Consider the following 18,207-nt stretch of genomic DNA (forward strand, 5'->3'; position numbering starts at 1 on the left):
CCTTTACTTAACTCACTTCATTACCAAGTTCACTACCCTCCCGTTCTGATCTTCACCTAATCTATATACTGGTTGTCACCTTGATTCCTCTCAAAATTAAGTTTGACTCCCTCCTTAGTCAAACTGATCTCAGCACTGCCTCAGATCAGTTTGAGTAATGCCCTTCCAGGTTCTACCTAGTTCCTATCCTACCGCAGTCCCCTCAGACTCACTCGGTTCACCTAAGCCCTGCAGCTAAGACTCCTGTAGATTGAATCTAAGTTTCGAAGTTCAGATTCCCCATGGCCTTTAGAAAAATTCTCAGACTTCAGGAAAACTTGGAGGAAATCCATAAAGTCAGCTAGCTTACACATAGTTCTGAAAACTAAAGAAAGCACTTAACTAAAATATAGAGGTGATCAAATTTTTTATCCTTTCCCATGGAGCTTTTTTTTAAAGCAATAATAAAGTTATATTTCACCATTTTTTATAAATCCAGCTGAAGGAGATTCTGGTCAATTTGGGGAGTTGACTGCTGACAGGCTGCCCAGTGTGTTTTCTCCTAACTCCATCTTCTGAAAAGAGATAATACCATTTAACTGAGATAGACACATAACATAGGGGGGTTAGTCAGTTTCCCATCCTCCTAACATTATAATGGTTCAGGAGTGGACATGGACTCAGACAATACCAATTAGATGGTTCCCTAGATTGGTATATTACATTATTGGGAGACAGCTATTCTCTCTCCACTTAGGTTTAGTGGTGATGATGGCTGCCCAGGGCAGCTAGAGGCCACCTTCCCAGCTGCATGGAGAAAGCCCACCTAAAGTCTGAAAGGTCCTATAAAGCATGACCTTAGATATTTCTGAATTCTTAACAAATGACTTTATAATTCCACCATAGATTTTATCTTTTCCCAGAAACCATTCCTTAGGTGGAGAACTTTTTGCCATCTAGAAAGGATAGGAATGAAAAGCAATTTTATTTTCAAAGCCAGTGAGCACTGGCTCTTTTCTGTATCTTCTAAATTTTATTTGCAAGCTGAAATGTTCCTTCTCAGTTTCTCTCTCTCCTCTCATTTAGTAGAAGCCAGGTGGTATTTGAACACTCAGTCTGGAAATATCCTTAGCAGGGTCATCGAGTTCATTACTTAGACAAAATGTGGCCAAACTTACCGTCTCCTAACAAAGGTTTCTCCAGTTTCCAATAGCATTTTCCTCTCTTTACTGTAAACTCACCAATAGCCTCCTAGAAGGCCCTAGGGCTTCTGCTAAGACTGTACTTGAAGGCCTATAGCTTTCACCCACACCCTCCTCCAGGCCTTTCTGTCCTCTGCCTACCATCCAGTCCCAAAGACAATGACACATATTTTAGGTTTTGTTATGTCAATTTCTCACTTCCAAGTTGTAAAACTTGTGATTTATATATTGTTAAGTAACAAACAAACACAAAACTGAGTAGCTTAAAACAACAACAATCATTTATTTCATTCACAAGTCTGCAATTTTTTGCATGGCTCAGCACAGAAGGCTTGTGTCCACTCCATACAGCATCAGCTGGGCTGGCTTGACTGGAGGATCTGCTTCTAAGATGGCTCACTCATATGGCTGGCAAGTTGGGGATGATTGCAGGCTGGAGCTCAACCAAGGCTGTGGGCTGGGGCCTCAGTTCCTCCCTGTGGATCTTTCTATAGGCTGATCAAGAGTGAGCATCTCAAGAGAAAGCATTTCCCCTAGTTAGGCAGAGGCCTCATCACCTTCTATGATCTAGCCTCAGAAATCACACAGAATCACTTCCACTGTAGTGACAAGCCTGCCCAGATTCAAGAGGAAAGAACAGAGACATCTCTCTCTATGCAAGGAATGTCATGACCACATTGTAAGAAGAGCACGTGGGAAGGGAAATGTGGCCATCTTGGAAAATACAATCTACCACATATTAGATTGAACATGGGCGTAACTGTCAGTCCTTTACAATCTGGGGGCATCATGTTAATCTAAATAGCAACCTACTTAGTCCAGAGCAGTCGTTCTCAAAGGCTGGACCACTGGCCAGTTCTGATTCATGACAAAAGTTCCATCATATATGACAAAATAAGAAAAATAAATATAACATAAAGATATATAATAACACTTAATTTATTTAACTTAAAGGGCAGAGCCCTACACTGAGATCTCTTCCCTTTTCTGGTGTTAAAATGTCTTTTGTTAAATGATAGCGACAGTAGATAGTAGTTGTTTCCTTAATGATGTCCTATCAATCTCCTCCCCTTATTTTTTTACATTTTTTCTGGTTAATTAAATACAGAAGTCTAAAGAACTACTGTCTAAAAGTTATAACATTGAATTTAGCCTTTGATTGACTACTTCCCAAATAATCTGGAGGCTTCATTGATTTATTAGTATGCACTTTGAATAGTAATTACTTTGTGGATGTTCAGAAAAAGCCATGCAGCTACCTATGTAACAGCTCAAACTCAAAGCCTAAGGGCATTTAAATTCTCCTATGAATATATCTATAATTCAGTGCAACAATATGTAACAAGATATACTATATCTCTCAAAATTGACTAAAATTATAAATCCATAGCTATAAATAAATGTTCAGATTCTCACATCAAAGAAATCTTTGACATGAGATCTAGGAATTTGTTGGTAATCACTTGGTTCACATGCCAAAAAGTAAAGTGACATTCAAGGTGAAGGCTCAGAAAATAGAAAGTCAGAGGAGAAATTAGGCATAGAGTTACAATGTTGGATGTATGTATGGCTTATCTGCTAGAGGAGTAGGAGTTAAAACGGGGCAAAATATGGAGATCAGTGTTGGCAGTCATTTTTATAAAGGTGCGCAAGCTCTATAAATTAATGAAGAGGTAATGAGTTCTATGTATAAGGTATTACTAAAAGGTAATTCATTAAGTTATTTACTAACTTACTATCTTACAGACTTTTTAGGTATAAAAAAGAACAAAACAAAGTCCCTACCCTCAAAAAGCTTACAGTTCACACAGAAAGACAAACTTGTGAACAATTAAGTGGAATACAGTATGAGGCTATTTGCACTATGCGTGCCCTAAAGAGGGAAGGACTCATTCTTCATAATACTGGTGACAGGGAAGGTCATGGAATAGAGAATTACAGATTGCTTTACCAAAGGTTAGGATTGAATTTTGAGAAATTCCCACAACTGGGGGCAAGAGGAAGAAGAGGAACTGGTGAAGGAGTTAGAAAAGCAGTTTTAAGAGAGTAGAGGAATCATAACTGGCATAAAAGTGCCAACACAAGGAGTTTAAAAATAGCATCAGCAAATGTATCAAAAGCTATACAAAGTTTGAGGATAAGGATTGAAAGATTAATAAAGAGGGAAAATAGGTTTATTTTATACTAAGGGGTCTCCAGAAATGCCTTGGTCTAATTTAGAAATCTTTGAAGTAAGAATCCAGGAATCCCTCCCTAATCTGGAACACACTCCTGGAAAGTAATGTTGTATTCAAAATCCAAGCTCAGAAAATGTAGAGTTAGAATAGAAAGGACAAAAATGGCACCTGGACTTTTCCTAAATTATTGCAGTGCTTAAGGACACTGGTCTTCGCACAATATACTGTATTAAGAGAATGGGCTAGGCGTAGTGGTTCACAGCTGTAATCCCAGGACTTTGGGAGGCGAAGTCAGGAGGAATGCTTGAGGCCAGGAACTCAAAGACCAGTCTGGGAAACGTAGCAAGATTCTATCTCTGCAAATTTTTATTTGTTTTTATTATTATTATTTTTTTTTGAGATGGAGTCTCACTCTGTCATCCAGGCTGGAATGCAGTGTTGCAATCTCGGCTCACTGCAACCTCCACCTCCCGGGCTCAGGTGATTCTCCTGCCTCAGCCTCCCAAGTCACTGGGATTACAGGTGCATGCCACCACATCCAGCTAAATTTTTGTATTTTTAGTAGAGACAGGGTTTCACCATGTTGGCCAGGCTTGTCTCAAACCCCTGACCTCAGGTGATCCACCTGCCTCGGCCTCTCAAAGTGCTTGGATTACAGGTGTAAGCCAGCACCCAGGCTGCAAATGTTTATTTTTTAATTACCCAAGCATGGTGGGAGGATCACTTGAGTGCAGGAGTTACAGGTTACAGTGAGCTATGATCATGATAACTCCACTGCATTCCAGCCTGGGCAAGAGAGGGAGACCCTGTCAAGAAGGGGTTGTGGGGGTGGGGAGAGAGAAGAGAATAGAAGAGAAAAGAAGAGAAGAGAAGAGAAGGAGGAAGAAGAAGAAGGAGGAGGAGGAGGAGAGGGAGGAGGAGGAGGAGAGGGAGGAGGAGGAGGAAAGAGAAGAAGATGGGGAGGGGAGGGGAAGGGAAGGGAGAGGAAAGGAGGGGAAGGGTGGAGAAGGGGAGGGAAGGAAAGGGAAGGGGAAGGGAAGGGGAAGGGAAGGGGAAGGGAAGGGAAAAGGGAGAAGGGAGAAGGAAAGAAGAAAAGAAAAAGGAGCAAACACAGGTCTTCTTTGTACTGCTCCATAAACACCCACTGGGTCGGCCAAAAAGGTGGGTGAAAGTTATTGCAGTATTCTTTTGCTTTAAAAAATTGAAACTGAATTGCTCATACATTAAAAAGATAAAAAACTTAAAATTTTGGGAGACATTTAAAACAGAGTTATCTCAAAACCATGGTTAAATACATGTCAACTGACCAAGTATTACTGAATTACCCATTCCTTTTCCTTCTCCCATAAGGGAAAACTGGCTTTCAGAACAGGACAAAGAAGAGAAAGTCATAAGAACAAACAATAAATGCTTTTTAAAAACCATTTTCTTTTCTACAAAACTTTTCCATAAAGTCACAACGTAAGAGAAGGTTGAGGCGCCTGATTAAATAAACTAGAAAAAAGGCTTTCCAAACCACCAATATGAAACCAACTATGGTACTTAAAACCTAGGAAATATAAAACAGAATGGGAGGGGAAATGACCTTCAGTCCAGTTACAATATCTGTATTGCCAGCCTTATAGAATAGGAGAACTCTTCTAAATCTAAAAACTATACAGATTTGTGTTAATTAATTGACAGATAGAAGGAGGTCAAAGATAAAGAGGAGTTTTACTCAGAGGTATATCCCACCTCACAGGTGAATTTTAATTTGGACATAAAAAGTGATAGCTGTACCCAGAGGCTCCTAATCTACGCCAGTCTTAATATTTCCTTGCTCCAAGTGTCATTCCATAAGATTTCCTTTTTAGAGAGGGAGAACAATTTTTTTCTCTGGAAATAGCCAAATATGTCCCTTTATATGGAATGCCTCAATTACACAGAAAATCATTAGATTCTCTGAGTAGTTCTTAAAGCCTAATGATTTATACCCAAGTGCTTTCCTGAAGGAGCACGTGAAACTCACATGGGGCTGGGCTTGGAGGAGCAGAGGCGAGGCCAGAGGGTCCAGACATAAGCATGCTGAACAGGTCAAACAAAACAAGGGTGATGTAATGTTGTACTTAAATACTTAAAGAAACCCACATCTGTTTTCTCAATTTCAAATGGCATGAATAGGTTTGTCTTTCAGATACTAGAAGAAAATGTGGCCTTTTACAAAGCGTATGTTCAGTGGGAGGTATCATCTTGACTTCTCTTCTGGTCATGGCTTGTTATAGATTTAGCACTTTTCACTTGACCTGAAAGGAAACAGATTTTAAAATTACATTTAATTAGTTTGCAATATGAAACAAAATGAAGCCACTTTTTAAGACAATAAGCATGGAATAATTAGATTGTCCCGGCCTGAACCAGCTACTAATTCAACCCTGGTGTTGTTGGTATGTCATTCAAATAGTCTCTCCTTTTCATTATATTTAAAGCTGTGAGGTCACATTTCCCATATAATCAGTATTATTATCCTTAGTTCTGCCATTGACGAGAATAATTTTGAATAAACGCTAAACCTCTGTCCTCTTCACTTTCTTCACTGCGAAGTCAGGGTTCATTTCAGAGGTTCCATCAAGATCTAACATTCTATGATGTGAAGATGCTTAGAGAACATGTGATATAGAGGGTTGGGGGGGAGAGGTAAATCTTCATAGGTGAGAAGGGAAGGAGGGGAGATTGCTGGGCCAGGTTAATGGTACTGGTAGAGAGGTGGGAATAACTGTATATCAAACAGTCCCAGCTACTTAGGAGGCGGAGGCAGGAAGACTGCTTGAACCCAGGAATTCAAGTTCAGCCTAGGTAACATAGCAAGACCCTGTATCTAAAAAAATAAAAATAAAAAAATAAAAAAAGTAATTGAAAAACAAATTAAGCAAAACACAAAATCTTAAAAAATAAAAAATAATTCAGGTCTTAATTATCTCACTCCTAAACTATACTCATCTCACTTTCTCTAGTCTCCTCTCCCTCCAATCCATTTTACAAACTAGGCCAGATTATCCTCCCCTACTTAATCTCTCTTCTCTCCCACCCCAAAGCCTTTAAATGGCATCCCGCTGCCCCAAAAAATAAAGCCTAAACTTCTACGTTTACAATTTAGTAGTTTCAATAAAATGTTCACATGTTAACTTTTCAATACCTCTATTTTCTACATTTCTAATGTACCTTGACACAGACTCAACTACAATCAGCCAGATGGGTACTGGCCACTTCCTTATTCCCACATTTCCACTTTTGATCATAATATTGTGTTTTCATTCCAGAATTTCCTTCCTACTTCACGCTGGCTACCCATCCTTTCAGGAAACTCTTCTTTCTTCGTGATGCTTTCTCTTTATACTTAGGCTTCTCTGATCATACAGAGCACTTAGATTATCTTTTCAGGTATGTTCTACTCACAAACTAAGTGGTAGGCTCCTAGGTGAGTGCTATGGGTGTGCTCAACAGATCATATAATTCATATTAGTTCTAGATGGCAAGAAGCATTCTGTCATACTGTAATACCTGGACTGGGTTAAGTGTCTTAACCTTTAAAAATCCACAACTCCTTTTGATAAACATAAAAATCTTAGGTACTGATTATACACATGCAAAAGAATTAAATTGGACCCCTATGGCCTAATACATATATATATACACACACACACATATGTACACACACATTATACATATATGTATATATATCTCAAAATATATCACAGAACTAAACATTAGTGCTAAAACTACAAAACTCTTAGAAGAAAACATAGAATTAAATCTTGGCGACCTTGGATTGGCAATGGTTTCTTAGATATGACACAGAAAGCAGAAGCAACAAAGGAAAAACAGATAAATTGAACTCAATCCAAATAAAGTTTTTTGTGTTCCAAAACATAATTAAGAAAATGACAAGACAATCCAGAGAATGGGAGGAAATAGAATCATATTTCTGATGAGAGACTTGTATCCAGAACACAAAAAGAGCTCATACAACTAAAAAATAAAAAGACAATCCAATCTAAAGGTGGCAAGGGCAGGTGTGGTGGCTCACACCTGTAATTCCAGAACTTTGGGAGGCCGAGGTAGAAGCAAATCACTTGAGCCCAGGAGTTTGAGACCAGTCTAAGAAATATAACAAATCCCTGTCTCTACAAAAATGTAGAAAAATTAGCCAGGTGTGGTGGCACACCCCTGTACTCCCAGCTACTTGGGAGGCTGAGGTGGGTGGATCGCTTGGGCCCAGGGAGGTTGAGGCTGCAGTGAGCTATAACTGTGCCACTGCACTGCAGCCTGGGCAACAGAGTGAGAGCCTGTCGTAAAATGAAAGAAAGAAAAGAAAGAGAGAGAGAGAGAGAGAGAAAGAAAGGAAGGAAAAGATTCTTCCCTTTAATGACCAGGAAAAGAAAAAATAAAAATGGGCAAGCAATTCAAATATATATTTCTCCAGAGAAAATACAGAAATGGCCAGTAAGCATGAAAAGATGCTTAAAATTGTTAGTAATTTGGGAAATGCAAATCAGAATACATTAAGATACCACTTCATACCCACTAGGATGGCTAATTTTTTTAAAAAAGATAATGACAAATGCTGACAAAGATGTGGAGAAATTTGAATCTTCATGTACTGCTGGTGGGAATATAAAATGGAAATCAGTTTGTAACTCAGCAATATACCAAAGAAAAAGGAAAACATGTGACCACAGAAAAATTTTCATACAACAGTTCATTGCAGCATTATCTATAATAGCCAAAAGAGTGGAAACCCAAATTTCCATCAATTGATAAACAGATTAAATTTGGGCCAGGCACGGTGGCTCACACCTGTAATCCCAGCACTTTGGGAGGCCGAGGCGGGCGGATCACGAAGTCAGGAGATCAAGACCATCCTGGCTAACACGGTGAAACCCCATCACTACTAAAAATATAAAAAATTAGCCGGGCATGGCGGCAGGTGTCTGTAGTTCCAGCTACTCAGGAGGCTGAGCCAGGACAATGGCATGAACCCAGGAGGCATAGCCTGCAGTGAGCCGAGATCACACCACTGCACTCCAGCCTGGGCAACAGAGTGAGACTCCATCTCAAAAAAAAATAGATTAAACTTGTAACCACAAAATGGAATATTTAGCCATAAAGCAGAATGAAGTACTGATACATGTTACCACATGGATGAACCTTAAAAATATTATGCCAAGTGAGAGAGGCCACCACGAAAGTCAACAAAATATTATATTATTTCATTTATAAAATGTTGAGGGGCATGTCCTGAGGGCAGCCATCCTAACCCAACCTGCCCTGCCCCCAGAAAAAAAAAAAGTTAAAAAAAATGTTCAGAGAAGGTAAATTCATCAAGAGAGAAAGTAGATTAGTGGTTGCCAGGGCTTGAGGAAGGGAAGAATAGGAAGTGACTGCTAATAGCTATAGGGTTTCTTTTCAGAGAGGTAAAACTCAAAAGTTAGATAAGGGTGATAATTACACAACTTTGTGAATATACTGAAAACCACTGAACTGTACTCTTTAAAATGATTACTTTTATGGTGTGAGAATTATAGCTCAATAAAGCTATTATTTTTTTAAAATGCTAGGGGTGTGCCTGCCACCAAGATTCTGATATGTTCACCTTCCTGATTCTTAGGACAGTATTCCCACAGTAGGTTTTTCCCCAAATATAGAATTATAATACTTAAACTGCTTTTTAAAATGCTACCAAGAGGAACTGAGATGGCCGACTAGAAAAAGCTGCAGTCCATGGCTCTCATGGAAAATAAAAACGGTGAGTGAATTCAGCACTTTCCAATGAAATATCCAGGTTCTTCCATTGAGACCAACTAGGCAAATGGCTTGACCCAGAAAGAATGAAGAAAAGTAGAGTGGGGCAATGGCCTACCCAAGAGTGGCACAGAACCAAAGGAACCCCCAACCCCAGCCAAGAGAAGCAGTAAGTGATTGTGTGACCATGCACAATGTATGTGTGGCTTATCTGCTGCAGGAGTAAGAAAAGTGAGAAACCACACTTCTCACACAGATCTTTGCAACCCACCGATCACGAGATCCCCTCATTAGCCTATGCCACCAGAGCCTTGAGTCTGATGCACAGACCTACGCGGAGTCCTGGCAAAGCAGATGCTCAGGCTCACACAGAGACCCAGGAGTTTTACATACTCTGGCCCCAGGAATCCCAGCAAGGCAGGAGATCCATTTGTACACTCCCCTAGGAATAGGGCTGAATCCAGAGAGCCAAGCAGTGTCATTCTGTGGGCCCCACTTCCGCGGCACTTCACAAGTTAAGAGCCACCACCTTGGAATTGCTGCCAGACAGCACAACAGGCTGGAGACTGCCTGAGATGGATGAGTTCCCGGGGGTAGAGGCAGGTGCCATCCATTTCTGCAGTTTGTTCAACTCAGTCCTTCTAGCCTTCCATCTCTGAGACGTTCAAGAAGTCCTCATGAGGAGGAGTACTGCACAATGCAGCACAGCTGCTGTGCCAGATTGTGGGCAGATTGCTTCTTTAAATGGGACCCCAATGTATCCCCCTTCACTGGGTGGGACCTCCCTGCAAGAATTACAGCAACTCTAGCCAGGGTTATACAGACATAACTCTGATCTCTTTTAAGATGGAGCCACTGTGGGGAGGGATGACTGATGTCTCTGCAGTTCAGTCAACAGCCTTTCCAGCCTGCTGGCTCTGGAGAGTCCAGGCAGTCTGGATGAGGAAGGGCTATCCCCAACACAGCACACCTGCTCTACCAAAAAGGAGCCAGATTGCTTCTTTAAGAAGGTCCCTTATCCCATCCCTCCTGACTGAGTGAGACCTCCCAACACAGGTCTTCAGATACCTCCTACAGGAGCTTCCAGGCTGGCAACAGACCAATACCCCACTGGGACAAAGCTCCCAGAGAAAGGAGCAGGCTGTTGTCTTTGCTGTTTCACAGCCTTTACTTGCTGATACCTCCAGGTAGAGGAAAAATCAAGGCAACTTCCAGTTTTCTGGAGCCATCCCCCAGCAAACTGCAGCAGCCCTACAGAAAAGTGGCCTGACTTTTAAAAGAAAAACACACAAACAGAAAGCAACAGCAGCAGCAGCATCAACAAAAAAAGACCTCAAAAAAATTCCATTCAAAGGTCAGCAACCTCAAAACTCAAAGGTAGATAAGCCCACAAAGATGAGAAAAAAATCAATGCAAAAATGCTGAAAACTCAAAAAGCCAGAGTGCCTCTTCTTCTACAAGTGACTGCAACACCTCTCCAGCAAGGGCACAGAACTGGACTGAGGCCAAGATGGCTGAAATGACAGAAGTAGGCTTTAGAAGGTGGGTAATAATAAACTTCACTAAGCTAAAGGAACACATTGTAACCCAATGCAAAGAAGCTAAGAATTATGATAAAACAATACAGGAGCTGATAACCAGAACAGCCAGTTTAGAGGACAGCATAACTGACCTGATGGAACTGAAAACCACGATGCAAGAAATTCACAATGCAATCACAAGTATCAATAGAAGAACAGATGAAGAGGAAGAAAATATGTCAGAGCTTGAAGACTATCTTTTGAAATAGGAAGACAAGAATACAGAAAAAAAGAATGAAAAGGAATGAACAAAACCTCTGAGAAATATAGGACTATGTAAAAAGACCAAACCTATGACTGATTGGGGTACCTGAAAAAGACAGGGAGAATAAAACCAAGTTGGAAAACATACTTCAGGGTATTATCCAGGAGAATTTCCCCCAACCCAGCAAGACAGGCCAACATTCAAATTCAGGAAATCCAGAGAACCTCAGTAAGATACTCCATGAGAAGATCAACCCCAAGACACATAATCATCAGATTCTCCAAGGTCAAAATGAAAGAAAAAGTGTTAAAGGAGGCCAGACTGAAAGGCCAGGTCACCTACAATGGGAAACCCATCAGACTAATGTGGACCTCTGAGTGGAAACCCTAAAACCAGAAGGGATTCGGGGCCAATATTCAACATTCTTAAAGAAAAGAATTTCCAACCCAGAATTTCTTATCCAGCCAAACTAAGCAAAGGAGAAATAAGATCCTTTTCAGACAAGCAAACACTGAGGGAATTTGTCACCACCAGTCCTGCCTTGCAGGAGTTTCTGAAGGGAGCACTAAATATGGAAAGGAAAACCCATTACCAGCCACTACAAAAACAAACTGAAGTACACAGACCAGTGACACTTTGAAGCAACCACATAATCAAGTCTGCAAAAATAACCAGCAAGCATCATGATGACAGGATCAAATTCACACATAACAATATTAACCTTAAATGTAAATGGGCTAAATGCCCCCCATTAAGAGACACAGAATGGCAAGCTGGATAAAGATCCAAGACCCATCAGTACACTGTCTTCAAAAGACCCATCTCATGTGCAAAGACACACATAGGCTCAAAAGAAAGGGATGAAGGAAAATTCACCAAGCAAATGGAAAACAGGAAAAAAGCAGGGATCACAGTCCTAGTTTCTGACAAAACAGACTCTAAACCAACAAAGGTCAAAAAGGACAAAGAAGGGGCTGGGCACGGTGGTTCATGCCTGTAATCCCAGTACTTTGAGAGGCCAAGGTTGGTGGATCTCCTGAGGTCAGGAGTTCGAGACCAGCCTGGCCAACATAGTGAAACCCAGTCTCTACTAAAAATACAAAAATTAGCCGAGTGTGGAAGTGGGCACCTGTAATCCCAGCCACTTGGGAGAGGAAGGCAGGAGAATCTCTTGAACCCAGGAGGCGAAGGTTGCAGTAAGGCGAGATTGCACCATTGTACTCCAGCCTGGGTGATAAAACAAGACTCCGTCTCAAAAAAAAAGCAAAGAAGGGTGTTACATATCAGTAAAGGGTTCAATTCAACAAGAAGAGCTAACTATCCTAAATACATATGCACACAATACAGGAGCACCCAGAGTCATAAAGTAAGTTCTCAGAGACCTACAAAGAGACTTAGACTCATACACAATAATAGTGGTAGACTTTAACACCCCACTGACAATATTAAAAAGATCATCGAGACAGAAAATTAACAAAGATATTCAGGACCTGAACTCAGCTTTGGATCAAGCACATCTGATAGATATCTACAAAACTCTTCACCCAAAAACAACAGAATATGCATTCTTCTCATCACCACATGGCACTTACTCAAAAATTGATCATATATGCAGAAGTAAAAAACTCAGCAAATGCAAAAGAACTGAAATCATAACAAACTGTCTCTCAGACCACAGTGCAATCAAATTAGAACTCAAAGCTAAGAAATTCACTCAAAACCACACAACTGCATGGAAATTGAATAACCTGCTCCTGAATGACTCCTGGGTAAAAACTGAAATTAAGGCAGAAATCAAGAAGTTCTTTGAAACTAATAAGAACAAAGAGACAATGTACCAGAATCTCTGGGATACAGCTAAAGCAGAGTTAAGGGGGAGATTCACAGCACTACATGCCCACATCAAAAAGCTGGAAAGATCTCAAATTAACAACATAACACCACAACTAAAATAACTAGAGAACCAAGAGCAAACAAACCCCAAAGTTAGCAGAAAACAAGAAATAATCAAAATCAGAGCAGAACTGAAGGAGATGGAGACACAAAAAACCCTTCAAAAAAAAACAATGAATCCAGGAACTGGTTTTTTGGAAAAAAAATTAATAAAATAGACCACTAGCTAAATTAATAAAGGAGAAGAATCAAATTGACACAATCAGAAATGATAAGGATGATATCACCACTGATTCTACATCAAAACAACTGTCAGACAATACTATAAACAATTCTATGAACATAAAGTAGAAAATCTAGAAGACATGAATAAATTCCTGGACACATACATCCTCCCAAGACTGAACCAGGAAGAAACTGAATCCCTGAATAGACCAATAATGAGTTCTGAAATTGAGGCAGTAATAAATAAACTACCAACCAAAAAGAAGCCCAGGACCAGATGGATTTACAGCTGAATTCTACCAGAGGCATAAAGAAGAGCTGGCACCATCTCTACTGAAACTATTCCAAATAATTGAAAAGGAAGGACTCCTATCTAACTCATTGTATGAAGCCAGCATCATCCTGATACCCAAACCTGGTGGAGATACAACAGAAAAAGAAAACTTTAGGCCAATATCCCTGATGAACATTGATGCAAAAATCCTCAATAAAATACTGGCACATCAAATCCAGCAGCACATCAAAAAGTTTATTCACCATGATCAAGTTGGCTTCATCTCCAGGATGCAAGGTTGGTTTAGCATATGCAAATCAATGAATGTAATTCATCACATAAGCAGAACTAAAGACAAAAACCACATGATTATCTTGATAGACAAAGAAAAGGCCTTCGAGAAAATTCAACATCTCTCCATGTTAAAAATTCTCAATAAACTAAGTATTGAAGGAATATACCTCAAAAAAATCAGAAACCTATATGAAAAACCCACAGCCAATATCATACTGAATGTACAAAAGGTGGAAGCATTCCCCTTGAAAACCAGCACAAGACAAGGATGCCCTCTTCCACCATGCCTATTTGACATAGTATTGGAAGTTCTGGCTAGGGAAATCAGGCAAGAGAAAGAAATAAAGGGTATTCAAATAGAGAGAGAGGAAGTTAAATAATCTTTGTTTGCAGATGACATGATCCTATATCTAGGAAATCCTATTATCTCAGCCCAAAAGCTTCTTAAACTGATAAGCAACTTCAGCAAACTATCAGGATACAAACTCAATGTGCGAAAATTGCTAGCATATTTATACACCAACAACAGGCAAGCAGATAGCCAAATCATGAATGAAATCCACTTCACAATTGCTACAAAAAGAATAAAATACATAAAAATACAGCAGACAAGGGAAGTGAACAACGTCTTGAAGGAGAACTACAAACCACTGTTCAAGGAAATCAGAAAGGACACAAACAAATGGAAAAACATTCCATGTTCATGGATAGGAAGAACTAATATTATGAAATGGCCATACTGCCCAAAAAATTTATAGATTCAATGCTACTCCCATTAAGCTGTCATCGACATTCTTCACAGAATTAGAAGAAACTATTTTAAAATTCATATGGAACAAAAAAAGAGCCTGAATAGCCAAGACAATCCTAAGCAAAAAGAACAAAGCTGGAGGCATCCTGCTACCCAACTTCAAACCATACTACAAGGCTACAGTAACCAAAACAGCATGGTATTGGTAATAAAAACAGACACATAGACCAATGAAAAAGAATAGAGAACTCAGAAATCAGACCACACACCTACAACCATCTGATCTTCAACAACCCTGACAAAAACAAGCAATGGAGAAAGGATTCCCTATTTAATAAATGTTGTTGGGAAAACTGGTTAGCCATATGCAGAAAACTGAAACTGGACCCCTTCCTTACACCTTACACAAAAATTAACTCAAGATAGATTAACGACTTAAATGTAAAACTGAAAACTACAAAAACCCTAGAAGAAAATCAAGGCGATACCATTCAGGACATAGGCGCAGGCAAAGATTTCATGCATAAAACACCAAAAGCAATTGCAACAAAAGGAAAAATTGACAAATAGGATCTAATTAAACTAAAGAGCTTCTGCACAGTAAAAGAAACTATCATCAGAGTGAACAGACAACCTATAGAAAATTTTTGCAATCTATTCATCTGACAAAGGTCTAATATCCAGAGTCTACAAGGAACTTACACAAATGTATAAGGGAAAAAAAAAAAAAAAAACTCCATTAAAAAGTGGGCAAAAGACATGAACAGACACTTCTCAAAAGACAACATTAAAAAAAAAAAAAAAAAAAAAAAGGCCGGGCATGGTGGATTCATGCCTGTAATCTCAGCACTTTGGGAGACTGAGCTGGGTGGACCACCTGAGGTCAGGAATTCAAGACCAGCCTGACCAATATGGTGAAACCCCCTCTCTACAAAAAATATAAAAATTAGCTGGGCATGGTGGCACACATGTAATCCCAGCTACTCAGGAGGCTGAGGCAAGATAATCACTTGAACCCAGGAGGCGGGGGTTACAGTGAGCATTGCATTCCAGCCTGGGTGACTAGAGTGAGACTCTGCCTCAAAAAAACAAACAAACAAACAACAACAACAACAAAAAACACATTCATGTGGCCAGTAAACAAACATGAAAAAAGTTCAACATCACTGATCATTAGAGAAATGCGAATCAAAAACACAATGACACACCATCTCATGCCAGTCAGAATGACAATTATTAAAAAGTCCAGAAACAACAGATGCTGGCAAGGTTGTGGACAAAAAGGAATTCTTATACACTGTTGGTGAGAATGTAAATTAATTTAACCATTGTGGAAGACAGTATGGCAATTCCTCAAAGATCTAGAGATGGAAATACCATTTGACCCAGCAATCCCATTACTGGGTATATACACAAAGGAATATAAATCATTCTATTATAAAGATACATGCATATGTATGTTCATTGCAGCACTATTCACAATAGCAAAAACATGGAATCAACCCAAATACCTATCAATGATAGACTGGGTAAAGAAAATGTGGAACATTTATACCATGGAATACAATGCAGCCATAAAAAGGAACAAGACCATGTCCATTTAAGAGTCATGGATGGAGCTGGAAGCCATTATCCTCAGCAAACTAATGCAGGAACAGAAAACCAAACACTGTATGTTCTCACTTGTAAGTGGGAGCTGAATGATGAGAACGCGTGGACACATGGAGAGGAACAACATACACTGTATGGGTTGGGGGAGGGACAGCATCAGGAAGAATAGCTAATGGATGCTGGGCTTTAATACCAAGGTGATGGGTTGATCTGAGCAGCAAACCACCATGGCACACGTTTACCTATGTAACAAACCAGCACATCCTGCACATGTACCCTGGAACTTAAAATAAATGTTGAAAGAAAAAAATAAAAATAAAAATAAATAAAATAAAATGTTGCCACCCTATCTCCCAGGAGGAGATACGTCCTAGATGAGAATCAAAATCAAAGACAGGCCCAGTGTCGTGGCTCACACCTGTAATGCCAACACTTCAGGAGGCTGAGGCAGGAGGATTACATGAAGCCAGGAGTTCAAGACCAGCCTGAGTAACATACCAAGACCCTATCTCCATAAAAAATTTAAAAATTGGCTAAGCATGGTGATGCTCGCCTGTGGTCCCAGTTACTCAGGAGGCAGGAGTATCACTTGAGCCCAGGAGTTGGAGGCTGCGGTAAACTACAATCACACCACTGCACTCCAGCCTGGGTAACAGAGCAAGACTCTGCCTCAAAAAAAAAAAAAAAAACAAAGCAAAGCGACAGTAATCACATAAAATTTAATGACTGATAATGGTAACATTAAGATTAGTATTAGACATTTTCTGTAGGAAGAATTCAGTTATTATTAGTTATTACTAATATTGAAAATAATGAAACTAGGGAACTATATCATAGATTAGTGCTTGTAACAATGTTAATGACTACTTAATGAAGATTGTTAAAATCAGAATATCTCAGAAATAACAACATTGAACTTAATTTTCATCCCTTCTGACATTCAAACCACCTTTTATCCAAAACTTACGTGGTGTAGTCATTTTTGCGAAGATAGGAGTCACAGTATCTTCTAGTTGTTGTCTCTGCTCTAAAAGCTCATTAATGGAAGCTTCTGTATGAGTTTCCAACCACTCATTTTTTGCACGGCATGCACTGAGGATGGTATTCTAGGGACAGAAATACAGAGTTTGCTCTCCACTTATTTACTGAAAAATAAAACTCAACAGTATCTCTAAACCAGCACGTGTTCTGCTGGTTTAAAACCAGCAGAGTTCTAAACCAACCAAACTTTCTGTGATGATAGAAATATTCTGTACCTGCATTGTCCAATACAGTAGCCATTAGATATAAATAGCTATTGGGCACTAGAAATGTGGCTAGGGTGACTAAGGAACTACAATTTTAAATTGTAATTAATTTTAAATAATTCAAATTTGAATAGTCACATGTGGCTAGTGTCTATTATATTGGACACTGCAGCTCTAACATTAGTGGAATATGAGCACAATAAAACTCACCATCAAGAGTCATGAAGCCTGGTACCATTCTACACTTTCTCCCTAATTCTTCATTTTTGGTAAGCCCTGTGACTAAAAGAAGTACTTGTAAAGACCAGAAAAGAATAGGTGGATGGTATGAGTTGCATGCAACTCAAAAGACAATGCTGATATTTTATTCCCTCTCAAATGGTTCACAGGAGGAAGTTCAAGAAATACAAGAAAAGTTCCACCTTACTGAAAATCTCTCAGTTTGCACTGTAAAATTATCTCATTGCACATATGCAGCAAATTTCTGATGTCTGATTTAAGATGTTTATTGTACTATGATCTGTAATAATAAAGATAAATAAATACATTTGTGATATGTCCTGTCCACACTGTTAAATAACAAGCAGTAGAATATGCAGAAGTATGTAGAAGGAAGTAGACTTAGAGGTGTCCTTAATATCTTATGAAGAAGAAAAAAAGTAAAATTGAATAATATATATAAGTGTGATCTCATTTTTATAAAAACAAAATCTTTCATAAAATTCCTATTATGTGTATGGATACATATGATTATATAAGTGAAAGGAAAAACATAACACAAAATTGTTATTAGAACCACAGAGTGCGTAATAAGAATAGAAATAGAAAAGGAAAAACTATTAGGCTTGCTTTAGACATTTTGATTTTTTTCTAATTATTACTATGTATACATAATAATTTCTAGTTCAAATAATCAAATTTTTAAAAATTAAAATAAGAATGTTCTAGTAACTAGTTTGACAAAGCACTATTTCTTTGTGTCAGGGAAATT

General features: G+C 39.1%; 1 protein-coding gene across 4 annotated transcripts in view; it reads right to left on the bottom strand.

Moving 5' to 3' along the window:
* Positions 1 to 1,357: 1,357 nt before the first annotated feature.
* The window catches only part of ANKRD45 (ankyrin repeat domain 45), a 71,592-nt gene continuing 54,742 nt past the window's right edge, over positions 1,358 to 18,207 (bottom strand). For 3 of the 4 annotated variants that reach the window (XM_065526883.2, XM_065526847.2, XM_005540027.5), the window contains 2 exons: positions 16,937 to 17,075; positions 1,358 to 5,640 (listed from right to left, as the gene is read on the bottom strand). In XM_065526883.2, the coding sequence (XP_065382955.1) occupies positions 5,570 to 5,640; positions 16,937 to 17,075 (210 nt within the window). In that variant the 3' untranslated portion in view covers positions 1,358 to 5,569. The remainder of the gene's footprint in view (positions 5,641 to 16,936; positions 17,076 to 18,207) is intronic. The other variant, XM_074014405.1, reaches the window with a different exon arrangement.

Source organism: Macaca fascicularis, chromosome 1 (assembly GCF_037993035.2).
Source record: "Macaca fascicularis isolate 582-1 chromosome 1, T2T-MFA8v1.1".
Taxonomy (NCBI): Eukaryota; Metazoa; Chordata; class Mammalia; order Primates; family Cercopithecidae; genus Macaca; species Macaca fascicularis.